The sequence below is a fragment of the Mus caroli genome, unplaced genomic scaffold (assembly GCF_978045245.1).
Source record: "Mus caroli unplaced genomic scaffold, Mus_caroli_1 scaffold_3, whole genome shotgun sequence".
NCBI lineage: Eukaryota > Metazoa > Chordata > Mammalia > Rodentia > Muridae > Mus > Mus caroli.
Genome location: NW_028227258.1, coordinates 131,259,874 through 131,273,590, shown reverse-complemented (window position 1 = coordinate 131,273,590; position 13,717 = coordinate 131,259,874). Strand labels below are relative to the sequence as shown.

At 42.9% G+C, this 13,717-nt stretch overlaps 1 protein-coding gene across 5 annotated transcripts in view; it reads right to left on the bottom strand.

Moving 5' to 3' along the window:
- Positions 1–13,388, bottom strand: part of Phc3 (polyhomeotic homolog 3) — a 68,828-nt gene extending 55,440 nt beyond the window's left edge. For all 5 annotated transcript variants that reach the window (XM_029474909.1, XM_021157279.2, XM_029474910.1 and 2 more), the window contains exons 1-4: positions 13,336–13,388; positions 10,003–10,165; positions 5,818–5,973; positions 2,050–2,127 (exon numbers count right to left, since the gene is read on the bottom strand). In XM_029474909.1, the coding sequence (XP_029330769.1) occupies positions 2,050–2,127; positions 5,818–5,973; positions 10,003–10,165; positions 13,336–13,349 (411 nt within the window). In that variant the 5' untranslated portion in view covers positions 13,350–13,388. The remainder of the gene's footprint in view (positions 1–2,049; positions 2,128–5,817; positions 5,974–10,002; positions 10,166–13,335) is intronic.
- Between the last annotated feature and the right edge of the window lie 329 nt (positions 13,389–13,717).

The window sequence follows — 13,717 nt, the reverse complement described above, 5'->3', positions numbered from 1 at the left end:
CACTCCTCTATTGCTGGTAGGAGTGTAAACCTGTAAAACCACTTTGGAAATCAATATGGTGGTTCCTTGAAAATTTGGGAACTGATCTACCTCAAGACACAGCTCCATCCTGCCACAAGGATACTTGCTCAACCATGTTCATTGCAGCTATATTCATAATAACCAGAAACTGGAAACAACCTAGATGTCCCTCAGCTGAAGAATGGATAGAGAAAATGGGTACATTTACACAATGGAGTATTGCTCAACTATTTAAAAAAAAATAATGACATCATGAAACTTGCAGGCAAATGGATGAAACGAGGAAAATAAATCATGCTAAGTGAGGTAATCCAGACCCAGAAAGGAAGCCATGATATGTATTCTCTCTCTCATAAGTGGCTATTAGCTGTTACGTAAACGACATCAGGCATGGCTCTGCTCTAGGCCCTTGGTATATGTTATGACTAGTAGGCTGCTGTTCTTGTGGGACTCCTAACAGTAGGAGCAGGTGTGCCTCTGATTCTTTTGCCTGCTCTTGGACTCTTTTATTCCCTCCTATTGGGCTGCCTTATCCAGCCTGGGTATGAGGACCTTTTCCTTGTCTTATTGTATCCTGTTTTATCTTGTTTAGTTGTCTCTTGGAGGCCTGCTCCTTTCTGAAGGGAAATGGAAGGAGTGTATGTGGGGGAGAGGGAGCTGGAGATGGGACAGAGCTGGGAGGAGTGTAGGGAAGGGAAACTGGTCAGGATGTGTAAGAGAAGAATCTGTTTCCTTTTTATCTTTTAATTTTTTATTTATTTTGTTTGTTTGTTTGTTTGTTTTTCGAGACAGGGTTTCTCTGTGTAGCCCTGGCTGTCCTGGAACTCACTTTGTAGACCAGGCTGTCCTCGAACTCGGAAATCCGCCTGCCTCTGCCTCCCGAGTGCTGGGATTAAGGGCGTGCGCCACCACGCCCGGCTCTTAATTTTTTACTTAATTTTATTTGATGTACATTGGTATGAGGGCATCAGATCCCCTGGAACTGGAATTAGACTTGTTAGCTGCCATGTGGTTGCTGGGAATTGAACCTAGGTCCTCTGGAAGAGCAGCCAGTGCTCTTAACCCCTAAGCTATCTCTCCAGCACCTTTTAATTTTTTAAGACAGGGTTTCTCTGTGTAGCCCTAGCTGTCCTGGAACTCATTCTGTAGACCAGGCTAGCCTCGAACTCAGAAATCCGCCTGCCTCTCCCAAGTGCTGGGATTAAAGGCATGCACCACAACCACCATCAGGGAATGTACTTGTTCAAAAGAATCTATTTTCAATTGTGTGTGTGTGTGAGAGAGAGAGAGAGAGAGAGAGAGAGAGAGAGAGAGAGAGAGAGAGAGATTGATTGTTGTTTTTAAGTCATTCAAAGACATGAAACACTTTTCAGTACTTCAACCTTTCAAGAAATTCTGAAACTAAAAAAGAATTGAGAATCACAAGACATTAAACATACTCAATGGAAAAGATGTATAAGAATACAAAAAGGCTTTAATAACATTCAGATTCTCAAGAGCTGGAAAGACAACTCAATGGCTGGATGGACTGCTCGTGCAGAAAACTAGAGCCAATTCCCAACACCTACAGTGCACAGCTTATAGCCACCTGCAGCTTTAATCCGAGAGGGATCCGATGCCTCCGGCCTCCTTAGATTTGCATATGCGGGCTGGAGAGATGGCTCAGTGGTGAAAGTCACTGACTGCTTTTCCAGAGGAATGGGGCTCAAATCCCAGCATCCACATTGGCAGCTCACAACTGTCTGTAACTCTAAGATCTGACATTCTCACAGACACACATGCAGGCAAAACGCCAATGCACATAAAATACAGATAAATTTTTTAAAAAGATTTAAAAGACCTGCATAGCACAAACAAATACATAATAAAAATAAGCCTTTTATTTAAAAACCCTCGGATTTTTAAAAGTGTAATTACTCCCATTTCCGGGCACTCATTAACTGAACAGCAGCTTTATGAACAACAAGTTGACTTTTGGAAAACAACAATTAAAATGTTTAAATCCAGGAGAAGTGTTAGTATACTTACAGATGTCTGGGACATACTTGATTGTTGTGTAACACTGCCTGTGGGGGATGTAGATGGTCTTCCACTGGACAAACTTGCCTAAAATAACAGAACTATTGTAATATGTCTGTAAAAACATTAAGTTCAAACTTCCTTGAGCAATCAGAACCTTGACAGAGACAGCTTATTGACAAACACCCTTATCTCCCTTCTGTTTTCAGTGCTTGACAGCCAGCAGAAAACATGCACAGGGGGTTGGGGGTGGGGTGGATCAAAAACAAAAGCCACTTTTTTGAGCCACAATAATATAAAAGTACAGTAAAAATTCTAAAGTCTATGTATAAAACAAATCATTTTATAGACAACATGGCTTGATCCTGGCCTTTTTTTTTAAAGGAAAAACAAAGCTGAAAGGTTTAAAACAAAGCCTTCCCCTCCCCTGTGTCTACATTTCTATATGTATTTGCCTTCTGTTATTGCATGCATGTGCTTCAGCGAACACATGTGGGTACCAGGGGTCAGACAGTCCATCCGATCTGCTGGCACACTTAGCAGCAGGAGCCTTTACCCTCTGCGCCAGATCACTGACCCCACTCTTCATTAGCTGCACTCTCATAATGCAGGTATATTGGTAAACTGTCACATGTTATCTGAGCTCACTGAGCACCTAGTACTAGAAGTGCGATCGCCCCCCGACCCCCCAAATCTCAGCTCCAAGCATGTTTATTCTCTCAAGTGTCTACAGAGACCCCTTGCCTGGGAATGCGCTAGATACCACTAGCTGTGACACATTGGAATAAAGCAGAATTGTCCAAGTATAAAAACATCATGTCCTGGAAAACAGCTAGAAGATAAGGCCATTCCCACCTGATATTATTATTGTCTAGCCCATGAAATACAGGTGCCTGCCCTGGGGCTGGAAAGATGGCTCAGTGGTTAAGTTGGATTCCCAGCATCCACGGCAAGTGGCTCACAACTGCTTGTAACTCCAGCTCCAGGAGATCCAATGTTCTCTTCTGGCCTCCACTGGCACTAGCACCCAGGTGTGCATACAAACACACATACGGACACATAAATAAATAATAAAATCTTAAAGTAATTGAATAATAAAATAAAAGGGAAAAAAAGCTCAAAGTTCAGCCTCTCCGGGGAGAGTACAAATGGAGCTCAACCATGCAGGAAAGCTCACTTGAAATCTCTAGATAACTGCCCACTGTTTGTCTTTGGCTGGAGGCTATAAGCATCAATTTGATGATTTTACCTCTCGACACTGCCAGGCACTCTATGACTTGGAAGCGTCACCCAAAGGGATACTCTGCTTCAACTGGGCATGCCCACTGGAAACAACAGCAAGCTGCCTTAGCAGGCTTCCTCAGCAGGCTCCTGTTGGGCATTCGCAAGCCCCTGGTTTGCTGGTAGGTATCACTTTCCTGCTGTCATTTGTGCTGGTACTTGGAAGCCGTGCCTGGGGGATCCAGGATAGCCTCTAGGAACTCCAACTCTGGGTCTTGGGCTGCTGTCTGTTTTGACCATCTGATTTGATAAGCTTTTTTCTTTCTATTATTCTTTTACTTACATTTGCTATGTACTTAATAAACTCATTCATTCAAAACAAAAAATATGCTGGATGGTGTTGGCATATGCCTTTAAATCAAGAGGCAGAGGTAGGTGGATCTCTGAGTTCAAGGCCAGTCTGCTCTACAGAATGAGTTCCAGGACAGCCAGGAGATGCCTCAGAGATGAGGAAATCTTAATTTACACCATATGATACTATGTAGCCTTGCTCCTTAATTTAAAACTGTCGGTTGAATAAAGATGCCTACAGCTGGGCAGAAGAGCGGTAGCAAGGTTTCAGTTCCTAGGGTTGGGGTCGGAGGCAGGACCAGGAGAGGAGGGAGAAGGGAAGAGAGAAGGCCCCATGGAGGAGGTGAATCATGAAAACACAGCGAAGAGGGCTAGCCAGTTGGAGTAAGAGCGCCCAGGTCAGAACGTGGCAAGCCATAGCTCAGGGTTCTTGGCAGGGAAGTAAACCCTCGCACAGGGTAGATGCCTGTGCAGCTCTAGTTCTGATTAAAGCTTATCCGAAGTGTAAAGGTTTTGTGGCTTTCATGGGAACTGGATGATCTAAGGCAGGGCAGAAACCCCCAATTGAGATTAATTATTACCACAACAAAATAGCTCTCACTCTCCCTACTCCATCAGGAAAATGAAACTAAGCAGGGGAGATGGCTGTGGGTAAAAACACTTGCTCTGTAAGCCTGGGCACACGGAGTCTGAAACCCTAGCATTCATACAAAAAGCCATGCATAGCTTCACATTAAGCCTAGCACTGAAGGACAAAGGCAGGGAGATCCTGCAAGCGGCAGCCTAGCATGCCAGTGAGCTTCTGGTTCCTGGCAGATCCTGTTTTCAAGGCCCTCAGGAGGGAGCACTGTAGAGAAAGCCCATGAAGAAAGACAACTGGCATCTTGGCCTGGCCTCCACAAGTGCACACATAGGAACACACAGTCACACACTCATGTGTAACCACACACAACACATCAAAACCATTAATAATTTTGTAAAAAAAAAGAAAAAAGAAAAAGAAGCAGCAGGTTGGTGGTAGTGCACATCTTTAATCCTAGCACTCAGGAAGCGGGCAGATCTCCGAGTTTGAGGCCAGCCTGGTCTACAGAGTCAGTTCCAGACAGCCAGGACTGAAACTTGAGCTATTTCAACAGCCAGTAGGTTTCCATTGCCTTAAATCATAAACATAACTGTTACTTAAAATATCTTTAATTCTCTATCGAAGTTGGCATGTTGGTACACACCTCTAATGCCAGAATTTGGAAGTTAGAAGCAGGCAAATCTGCATGAGACTGAGGCCAGCCTGATCTAGACAGTGACTTCTAGTCCAGCTAGAGCTAGTAAGAAGACCCTATCTTTCTTTCTTTTTTTCTTCCTATCTTTCTTAAATACATATACAAACAAACAAACATACAATAGTACACTATTGAAAAGAAGCAAGAGCTGGTATCTATAAACAACAGAAATACTTTTTTCAGGTATTGCAAATTAAGATTATTTTCTGTTCAGATTTAAGATTAATAACTAAATCTCACAAAAAGTTTAAACTGTAGAATATTAACTTTTTTGAAAAAAAAATTTTTTGGACCTAGATTTCTCTGTGTAGCCCTGGCTGTCCTGGAACTCCCTCTGCAGACCAGGCTAGCCTCAAACTCACAGAGATCTGTCTGTCTCTGCTTCCCAAGTGCTGGGATTAAAGACCTGTACCACCACCAGCACTAGGCTGAAAAATATTTTATTTTAAGCAAAAACATTAATTATAAAATTATGTTATTGATAGGACTAATTTCAGATTTTAAAAAGGTACACACACACACACACACACACACACACACACACCCGTGTCCTACCATATGGCACCTCTAAAACTCAGGAGTTGACAGGCGTAGAAGAATGTCTATTTCATCTACCACTCATAATGTTATCTCACTTGATAAGCTTACCTATGGAAGAAAAAACTTACTTTTGGTTTTAAAAATGTAATTCTTATAACCTTAAATATTCAGTGTCGTACCTAAAATTTTAGAGACAAAAGCACACTACATATAGAATATTTACCCAACTTAAATAAAGAGCAACACGCCAACATGTCTATTCGCCTGGAAGTGAACTTGTATATGTCAGCCTAGGAACCCATCTCCTTGGGGACAACAAGCTCTCGGAGAACACCTGCCTGCAGAATCCAGTAATCCCCATCTAACAGACACTGCCCGCCGGCCTCACCTGGACAGCCGCAAGGCTCTGGAGTTGTGAGCTGCTTAGGTGCTGCTGCTGCAGAGCAGCCGTGTGCAGCATCAGGTGCTGCTGCTGAGCCGCATACATCTGCTGCAGGTACTGAGCCGCCGAGCTGGGGGGCCGATGCAAGGCCTGCTGAATTACCTGTGGTAGGTAAGGTAAGAGAGCCTCCGTCAAACGCCATCTCAAAATTGTTTTCTCACTCTGGTGCTGAGGCTTTGCACAGCTCTACCATTTTAACTCCGCATCAACCATTAACTTAGTCAAAAACGTTAGTATAAAAAGGAGCTCCTTAACTTTTTACTACTTTAACAGTCAATGTCATTAAGCTTATTATCACAGTTACCTATTGTTGCATACCACTAGGATTTGCTCATTATACAATAATTATACATTATTATATAAATTACACAACATTAATACAAATTAAATTACCCAGATCATTCACTTAAAGTAGAACAGGACAAATATGTGATGAGATCTTAACTTTCATTAGTAGTCAAAACCCTTACCAATTAAAGGGATACGGTAACTCACAACTTGTAGATAAACAAGAATCCAAAAACTTAAGCCTTCCTACACTAGTAGTTAAGAACATGTTATGCTTTCTGTATACAGCTTGGTAATGCCAGGAGGTGCATGATGGATAGTTCTACCATGCACCCGTTACACACGGTAATACAGACAATGCAATGGCCACCAGCCACAGATCAAGCAAGCACAGAAAAACGGCTAGGGTAAAGAAGTGGGTTAAACTGAACTTGAATTTTAAATTTAATATAAATTGCTAGAGGTATACCTAGTGACTAATACATCTCAAGGTGAAGAAATCATTTTGAATAAGATACTATTTAGGAAATAATAAGGCGAGGATATTGGGGATGACTGTTAATGTCTGGTTTGTCCTATCTCCATATGTCTGAAAGTTCTACAATAAGTATTATATTAAACATATAAAACTGAAGAGATATTTCTCTTTGAAAATGACTCAATAATTTTTGAATTTCTAAAAAAAATCTGATTCTTTGTTTTCACAGAGAAATAGCTCTTAACCACTCTTTAAATTTATTTATTTGTGTATTGGTAAACCACGGTATGCATGTGTGAGGCGAGGAAAGAAAGGCAACTTTGAGGAGTGGGTTCCCTCCTTCCGCCATGTGGGCTCGGGAACCCAAACTCAGATTGCCAGGCTGGAAGACAGACATTTATCTGCTGAGCCACCGTGCCAGCAGCTCCTGTGACATTGGTGGACTACTGTAAAAACCCCTAGAGTTGGGGAGTTAGTTAAGGACCTGAGCATGGTTCCAGTACCCATGTGGTAGTTCCGGAGCACTGGATGCCATCTTCTGGCCTCTGCAGGCAAACAGGATACACATGGTACACATACATACATACAGGCAGGCAAAAAAAAAAAAAAAAAAAAAAAAAACACATTATAAATATATTAAATGTATATATAGAATTGGAGAGCAGGCTCAGCTTTTGAGAACACTTGCTCTTCCAGAGGACCAGGATTCAGTTCCCAGCATCTACATAGCTCACAACCATTCATAGTCCAGTTCTAGAGGACTAGACGCCCTCTGCTGCCCTTCATGGATACTGCATCCACTTGGCTCCAAAATGATTTTTAATAGAGTAATTTTTAAGTAAACTAAAAAATCATTAATTATAGTGAGTAATTATTAATAGATGTAGAATTGGAGCCTAAAGAGAGACATCAAGATTTCTAAGAAGACAAGAGAAAAATCCTCCCTCCATCTGTTCAAAACACGTCAAAGTGCCTCAGTTGCCATTGTGACTCTGTAGCAGCACAGAGCGCTAATCTCAGTGTCACAGCAGAGTTATAAACACTCTAATGGAGTAGGAGTGTGATAGCCCATAAGAAGTCAGGACAGCAGACATAAAGTCATGGACCCCTCCCCTCAGAGTTGCATGAGTTCACTGCTGTGAACTCTTCTCACTGATGCCCAGTTGATCCCTCACAGTAAAAGACTAGGGATGAACCCCGAGTGACTCAGAACTGCACTACTCCTCTTTGGTCAGATAAATCCATATATGATCTTCTAATTCCATAACAAAATTCTAAAAACTCCATAACAAGCGAATAACCAACTCAAGGCTTTTCTGTCAGTGAGTAATGTCCTGTGTCAACATGATCTCCTGTTCTTTACCAGATACCTGGCACCGGCATTACAAGCTAAAGGACAAGATAGCATTCTTATTTTGTTTCTCTACTGAACCAGGGTAAAGAAAATCCACATGACTAAAATATAAAGCTTGAAAGTTAAAGAACTACTTAAGTGGTTCAATGAACATAGCTTTGAAAATATTCTAAATGAGAAAACTCAATGACCTGTAATAACTAGAGTTTGAGCTTCTTATGAGACATATCAGTACCTGCAATGTCTCTAATAACATTACATTTGTTACTTTATCCAGCATAAGTGAAAGTGGAAATAAATGGCATAGTCAAATATCATCCTATCTATATGTTCTTCCTGTGCATTCAAGTCTGCATTGCTGCTAAGTCAACAAGGCCTCCAGCAGTTCCTCACAATGACGTCAGAACTAAATTCCAAACCACAGAAGAGTTACATAGATATCACACTGAATATCTACCATGGAGAAACAAATCTAGGGATGAATGAGTGTAGCACAGAGTGAAGACTGCAATAATAAAATAACATTTGGATCCCAGCCCTTAAAAAAAAATGCAGTTGGGGAGGGGCTGGAGACATGGTTCAGTGGTTAAGAGCACTGGCTGCTCTTCCAAAATACCTAGGTTCAGTTCCCAGCACCCACATAGCAGCTCACAACTGTCTGTAATTCCAGTTCCAGGGGAATCTGACAACCTCACAAAACATATATGTAAGCAGAAGGATCAATAAAAATAAATAATTTTAAAAAAAAACTTTAAAAATGCAATTACAAGCCTGAAGGTAGTGGTATACCTTTAGTCTCAGCACTTGAAATTAAAGGCAGAGGCTGGTGGATCTCTGAGGTCAAGGCCAGCCTGGTCTACAGAGAAAAATCTAGGACAACCAGGGCTACACAGAAAAATCCTGTTTTAAAAAAACAAAACAAAATGGAATTATAAGAATTGAGAATCCTAAAACAATGAAGGCAATAAAGAAGCACATAGCAGCAAGAACTCAGAGTAGGTACCGGCAGAACCTGAAGTCAGACAATCTACCAGCAATGTGAGTTTGGAAATATGATTTAGCTTATTTAAAACACTGGTTTTCCTATTTGTAAAATCCCTACTGTATAGAGGTCTGAGAGGATTAAACAAAATAATCTACATAAAGAAAGCACTCATTAAATGCCTGGAACATAAAAATTGTTCAGTGGATCTACTACCATTTATAGAGACCTGTAATGTCTCCCACACAATTCTAAACACTTCTTTTAATTCTCATAGTAACTGATCAAAGTACACAGTGTTATCCACACTTTGCTGTTTCCTGGGACTCAAGGAGATGATTATGTCTTCCGCCCAAGGGCACCCAGATACAAAGAATAATGACGACTGAATTCAAACAAAGAAACATCGTATGTCGACACTCATGTCTTTCTAAAACAATGCCATCTTGTCTCTGCTGGTATAAAGCTCAGCTAAATCAACTTTACTTTCTCAACTAAATGACTATACTAACAATCTTTCAAATGGTTCTCTTCCCTCTCTACTCCAAGAGGCTGTAGAACCTTCCTGCTCACTGTTCTTACACCGTGTGGATGTGAAAGGTTTTCTGTAAATGTGCATGTTGCACTCAGATATAAAGTAAGTCAGAAAAGCAGCTATTCCGACTATCCCACCAGTAATAACTTCCCTCTTATAGCTGCATCTAGAGGCACTCCATTATATTATTCTGACACATAATCTTATAAGCTTCCTGTTGACAAATATAAGCCCTCTGAATAGTATAATTACTAAATAACCTTAGTGGTTTTTCAAAACTTAATGCTTGCTTTCTTTTACTCGACTTTTCGCAGTGCTAGAGATTAAACACAGACTAGCAAACACTCACTGAGCTCCATTCCCAGGCTGAACTTTTACAATCCGACTATCCGAGGATATGAATCAACACAGACAGCTGACGTGGGCACAACAGTATGCCATCTTTGGCCCTAACTGCCCGAGAGTGTGTGTGTGTGTGTGTGTGGCAGAAGTACCTGAACAGCATGTCGGTCTGACCCGCTGTAGACAGAGATCTGTGGCTGCTGCATTCGGGAGGAGGATGTGGTGATGGTGGTGGTGGTGGTGCTGCTGGCTGTTGTTGACACGGACGTTCCAGAGCTCGGCTCACTATCCATAGCTGTGCTGTGGTCCTTAAACCTGGTAGAGAACACAAAATATCAGTACCAGGAAAAACCACTCACTACCTATGAGCTTTGATGAATATTCGCTACAAAGAAATGATCAGTTAAGAGCCTAAATTTCAGGGAGTGGGGTGGGGTTAAAAAAAAAAAAAAGAGCCTAAATTTCTAGGAAGGCCTCAATAAAATAAAGCTAGCACTCAATCAGCAAACAGAAGAGAAATATACTTCCCTTAAATACAGAGTATTTGATAATTACCATTAAACTGAACTCAAATGACTCAGAACAGTACCTGAGGTGAAGCCTATTGAAGTTTATGTTTGCATGATTGAAAAGGGACAGCTTTTGGCCATGTGGAAGTGGACACGGGGTCCTATTCCTACCAAAAAGCTATCTGCAACTGATGCCCACTGGCAATGGGAAAAATCAATTTTTTCCAATGGAGTCTCACTGGATATATCAACCCACTCTTAGAGATAGTTAGCCAACACAAAATGAACTCAACAGTATTTCCAGGATTTTGCTTCATTTTGCTTTGATTTTGACAATTTTTTTCTAGAATTAGTCTTTTATTTATTTGGATTTTTGTTTTTAATGGGGTTTTCATGGGGAGATATTTCTGGGATTCTCCTTTTCTTTTCTTTTCTTTTCTTTTCTTTTCTTTCTTTCTTTCTTTCTTTCTTTTTTTTTTTTTTTTTTTTTTTTTTTTCCTCTCCAAGACAGAGTTTCTCTGTGCAGCCCTGGCTGTCCTGGAACATGCTCTGTAGACCAGACTGGCCTCAAACTCAGAGATCTGCCTGCCTCTGCCTCCTGAGATTAAAAGTATGGGCCACCATCACCACCACTGAGGTCTTTCTGGAGTTTTGTTTTTGTTTTTATGTTTATTTGTTTAAAAAAGAGAGAAAGGGAACTTAAAATTGGGTAGGTAGGAAAGTGGGGAGAAGCTAGGAGAGATTGTGGGTGGAAAAAAAACACAACCAAAATATGTTGTATGAAAATTTTTTTTCAATAAAAAAAGACAAATTTGAAACCAAAAGATAAAGCAGTGAGAGAATATTAAGAGGGTGGGGCTTAAGCATTATCAGAGTTCTTATTGGGTACATGGGGGAGAGTGGATATGTGTATGTACCTGTATGCCCTGCATATGAGGAATTATGGACAGTTCTGAACCACCATGTGCGTGCAGGGAATTGAATCCAGGTCCTTTGCAAGAACAAATGCACCTCCACCCCTCAAAGCATTCTGAGAAGATTCCTAAGGTCTAGCTTCCTTCCTAGTTTAACTGTAGCTGCCGTACAGTTATTTAAAACGTCTTAGTACACCTGGCATGGTGGCACATATACATGTAATCCCAGCACTTGAAGAAGGTCATCCTTGGCTACATCATATTGATAGGACAGCCTGGGCTACACAACACCCTTGTTTCAAAAAAAATGGATAAAATTAAAAATAAGATCCTAACGGCATGTTAGTGGGGTTGAAGAGATGGTTCAAATGGTTAGGAGCACTGTTCTTCCAAAGGACTTGGGTTTAATGCCCAGCACCCACAGAACCCTCCAAAACCCAGTTCCAGGGGATCAGATGCCCTCTTCTGGCTTCCAAGGGACTGGGCACATTCCATGGCAATAATGCACACACATATACGCAGCTACCTATACATAAGAAATTTTAAGTTAATTTTTTTCAATTCTCAGTAGCTTTTCTTAGACTACACCATTGTGCTTACTAACTCTAGTGTCAGAAGTTTAGCTTGATACCAGATTAGTCCACTTAAGTAATAAATAAGAAATAAAGAAATAAAGTAGCAAATATAAGCAATTTCTTACATCTTTACAAAAATCTTTTTCCCCCCACAGAAAATTGCTCTAAAATTTGGGGGTATGGATTATAATTTATTCAGCTTCCAATGTACAACCAGTAAAGTACACTTTTGTACCAAACTTTCTAATCTTTTCCCTCCAATATTATGATCTTATGTCATTTATGTTGTGGTACAAATTTTTACCCACTGAGAAATCTATACTTTAATAAAGTCAAGCCTCTAAGGGCTTCCATGCTGTTACAAACTAAAACCACAGTAGCTGTTACCCCAGGCTCAGAAACCCACACGAGAATTCACTAGATTCCTCCTTCCTTGTCTGTCTTTTTCTCCTGAGAAATAAAAGTTGAACCAACTGGCATTCATTCCCACCTTCGACAACCCTTTGCAAACCACAGCATCATATGGTACCTGCTCAATACTACACTCAATCAGCAGTAAGGTAAAATCTTGATGAAACTACTGCGTGTCATAACACTTTGGGACCAATGGCATCCAAGATACCACCGTAAACCCTGGCCTTTCAAAGTCTTATTCTGCTCAGCTGTGCTCTCAAAGCCCAAAGGCGTGCGAAGAAGACAAGGAGTTCTGACGAACCAAAAATGGTCAGGGAACCTAGACAGTAATTCTAAACATTGGATGAGTGCAACTACATTTCGAGGCCTGGTACAAAAGAACACTTTCGGGGAGCGCACGGGCTTGGCACGGAAATACTTGCCGCGTTCAGCTCTGGCACTCCAGAGGCCTACCCGGGAACCTGAAGTTTCAAGTCGCCAACTGAGCATAGCATCACAGCGCTACCCAAGAATGCGGCCCTCCAGGGAAGGAGGCTCGCCGCCGCAGCCCGAGCCCGGAGGGGGACTGCAAGGAAAGGCCGGGGAGGTGGGGAGCCTCGGCCCCGCGGGCCGCAGCCGCTGTCCGGCCGCCTCCCTGCGCCTCCGCCGCACGGACGGACGGACGGACGGTCGGACAGACGGTTACGGGCCCGCAGGAGCCAGCGCGGAGGCCCGGCGGCGCCTGCCCAGCCGGACACACCTCGGCGGGGCCCGCGGCTGGAATGACAGCCCCGGCCGAGCGCCGCAGGGCTCGCGTCCCGGGAGAGCCGGGAGAGCCGGGTCCCCCGGGTAGCCGTGCGCTTAGGATCACACAGCCCCGGGACCGCACGGCGCAGCACGCACTCCCGGGGGGAGGCTGGCTGGACCTGCCATCCTCCTCCCACAGCCGGGCTTCTCCACCACGCCGTGGCTCCCGCCTCGCCTCCGCCCTGCACCGCCAGCCTCGGAGCCCCAAGAGCTGCCTCGGGGGAACGTGTCGCAGCCCTCACTCGCTCCCCCCCGGTTACGACATCAGTCACCAGCAAGTCACTCACTCCGCTTCCGCCATCTTCTCTCCTCCATCACTAACACGGAGTGCGCATGCGCCTCCTTTTCCCCCTTGCAAGAGCCAAGAGCCGAGGGGCGGGATCTGGGGGGCGGAGGGGCGCAGAGGTCACGTGAGGCCAGCGACTGCCAGGCTCCCTCCCACCTCAGTTCTCTCTGTGAGTTGGCCTGTGTTTCCATAAGTGATCCTTCCCAGACACCCTCTATTTCTATGGCTCAGAATCTTTGTCTTAGCCCGGGGTCTGCGACGAATATAGAAAAAGTTCTGCTTAGCGCTGGAAATGTAGAAGATGCTAGAATACTTTCAGAAACGTGCATCAAGTCTTCGGTTCACTACCCAGCCCCACATAAACCAGACAAGGCTAGGCCCTT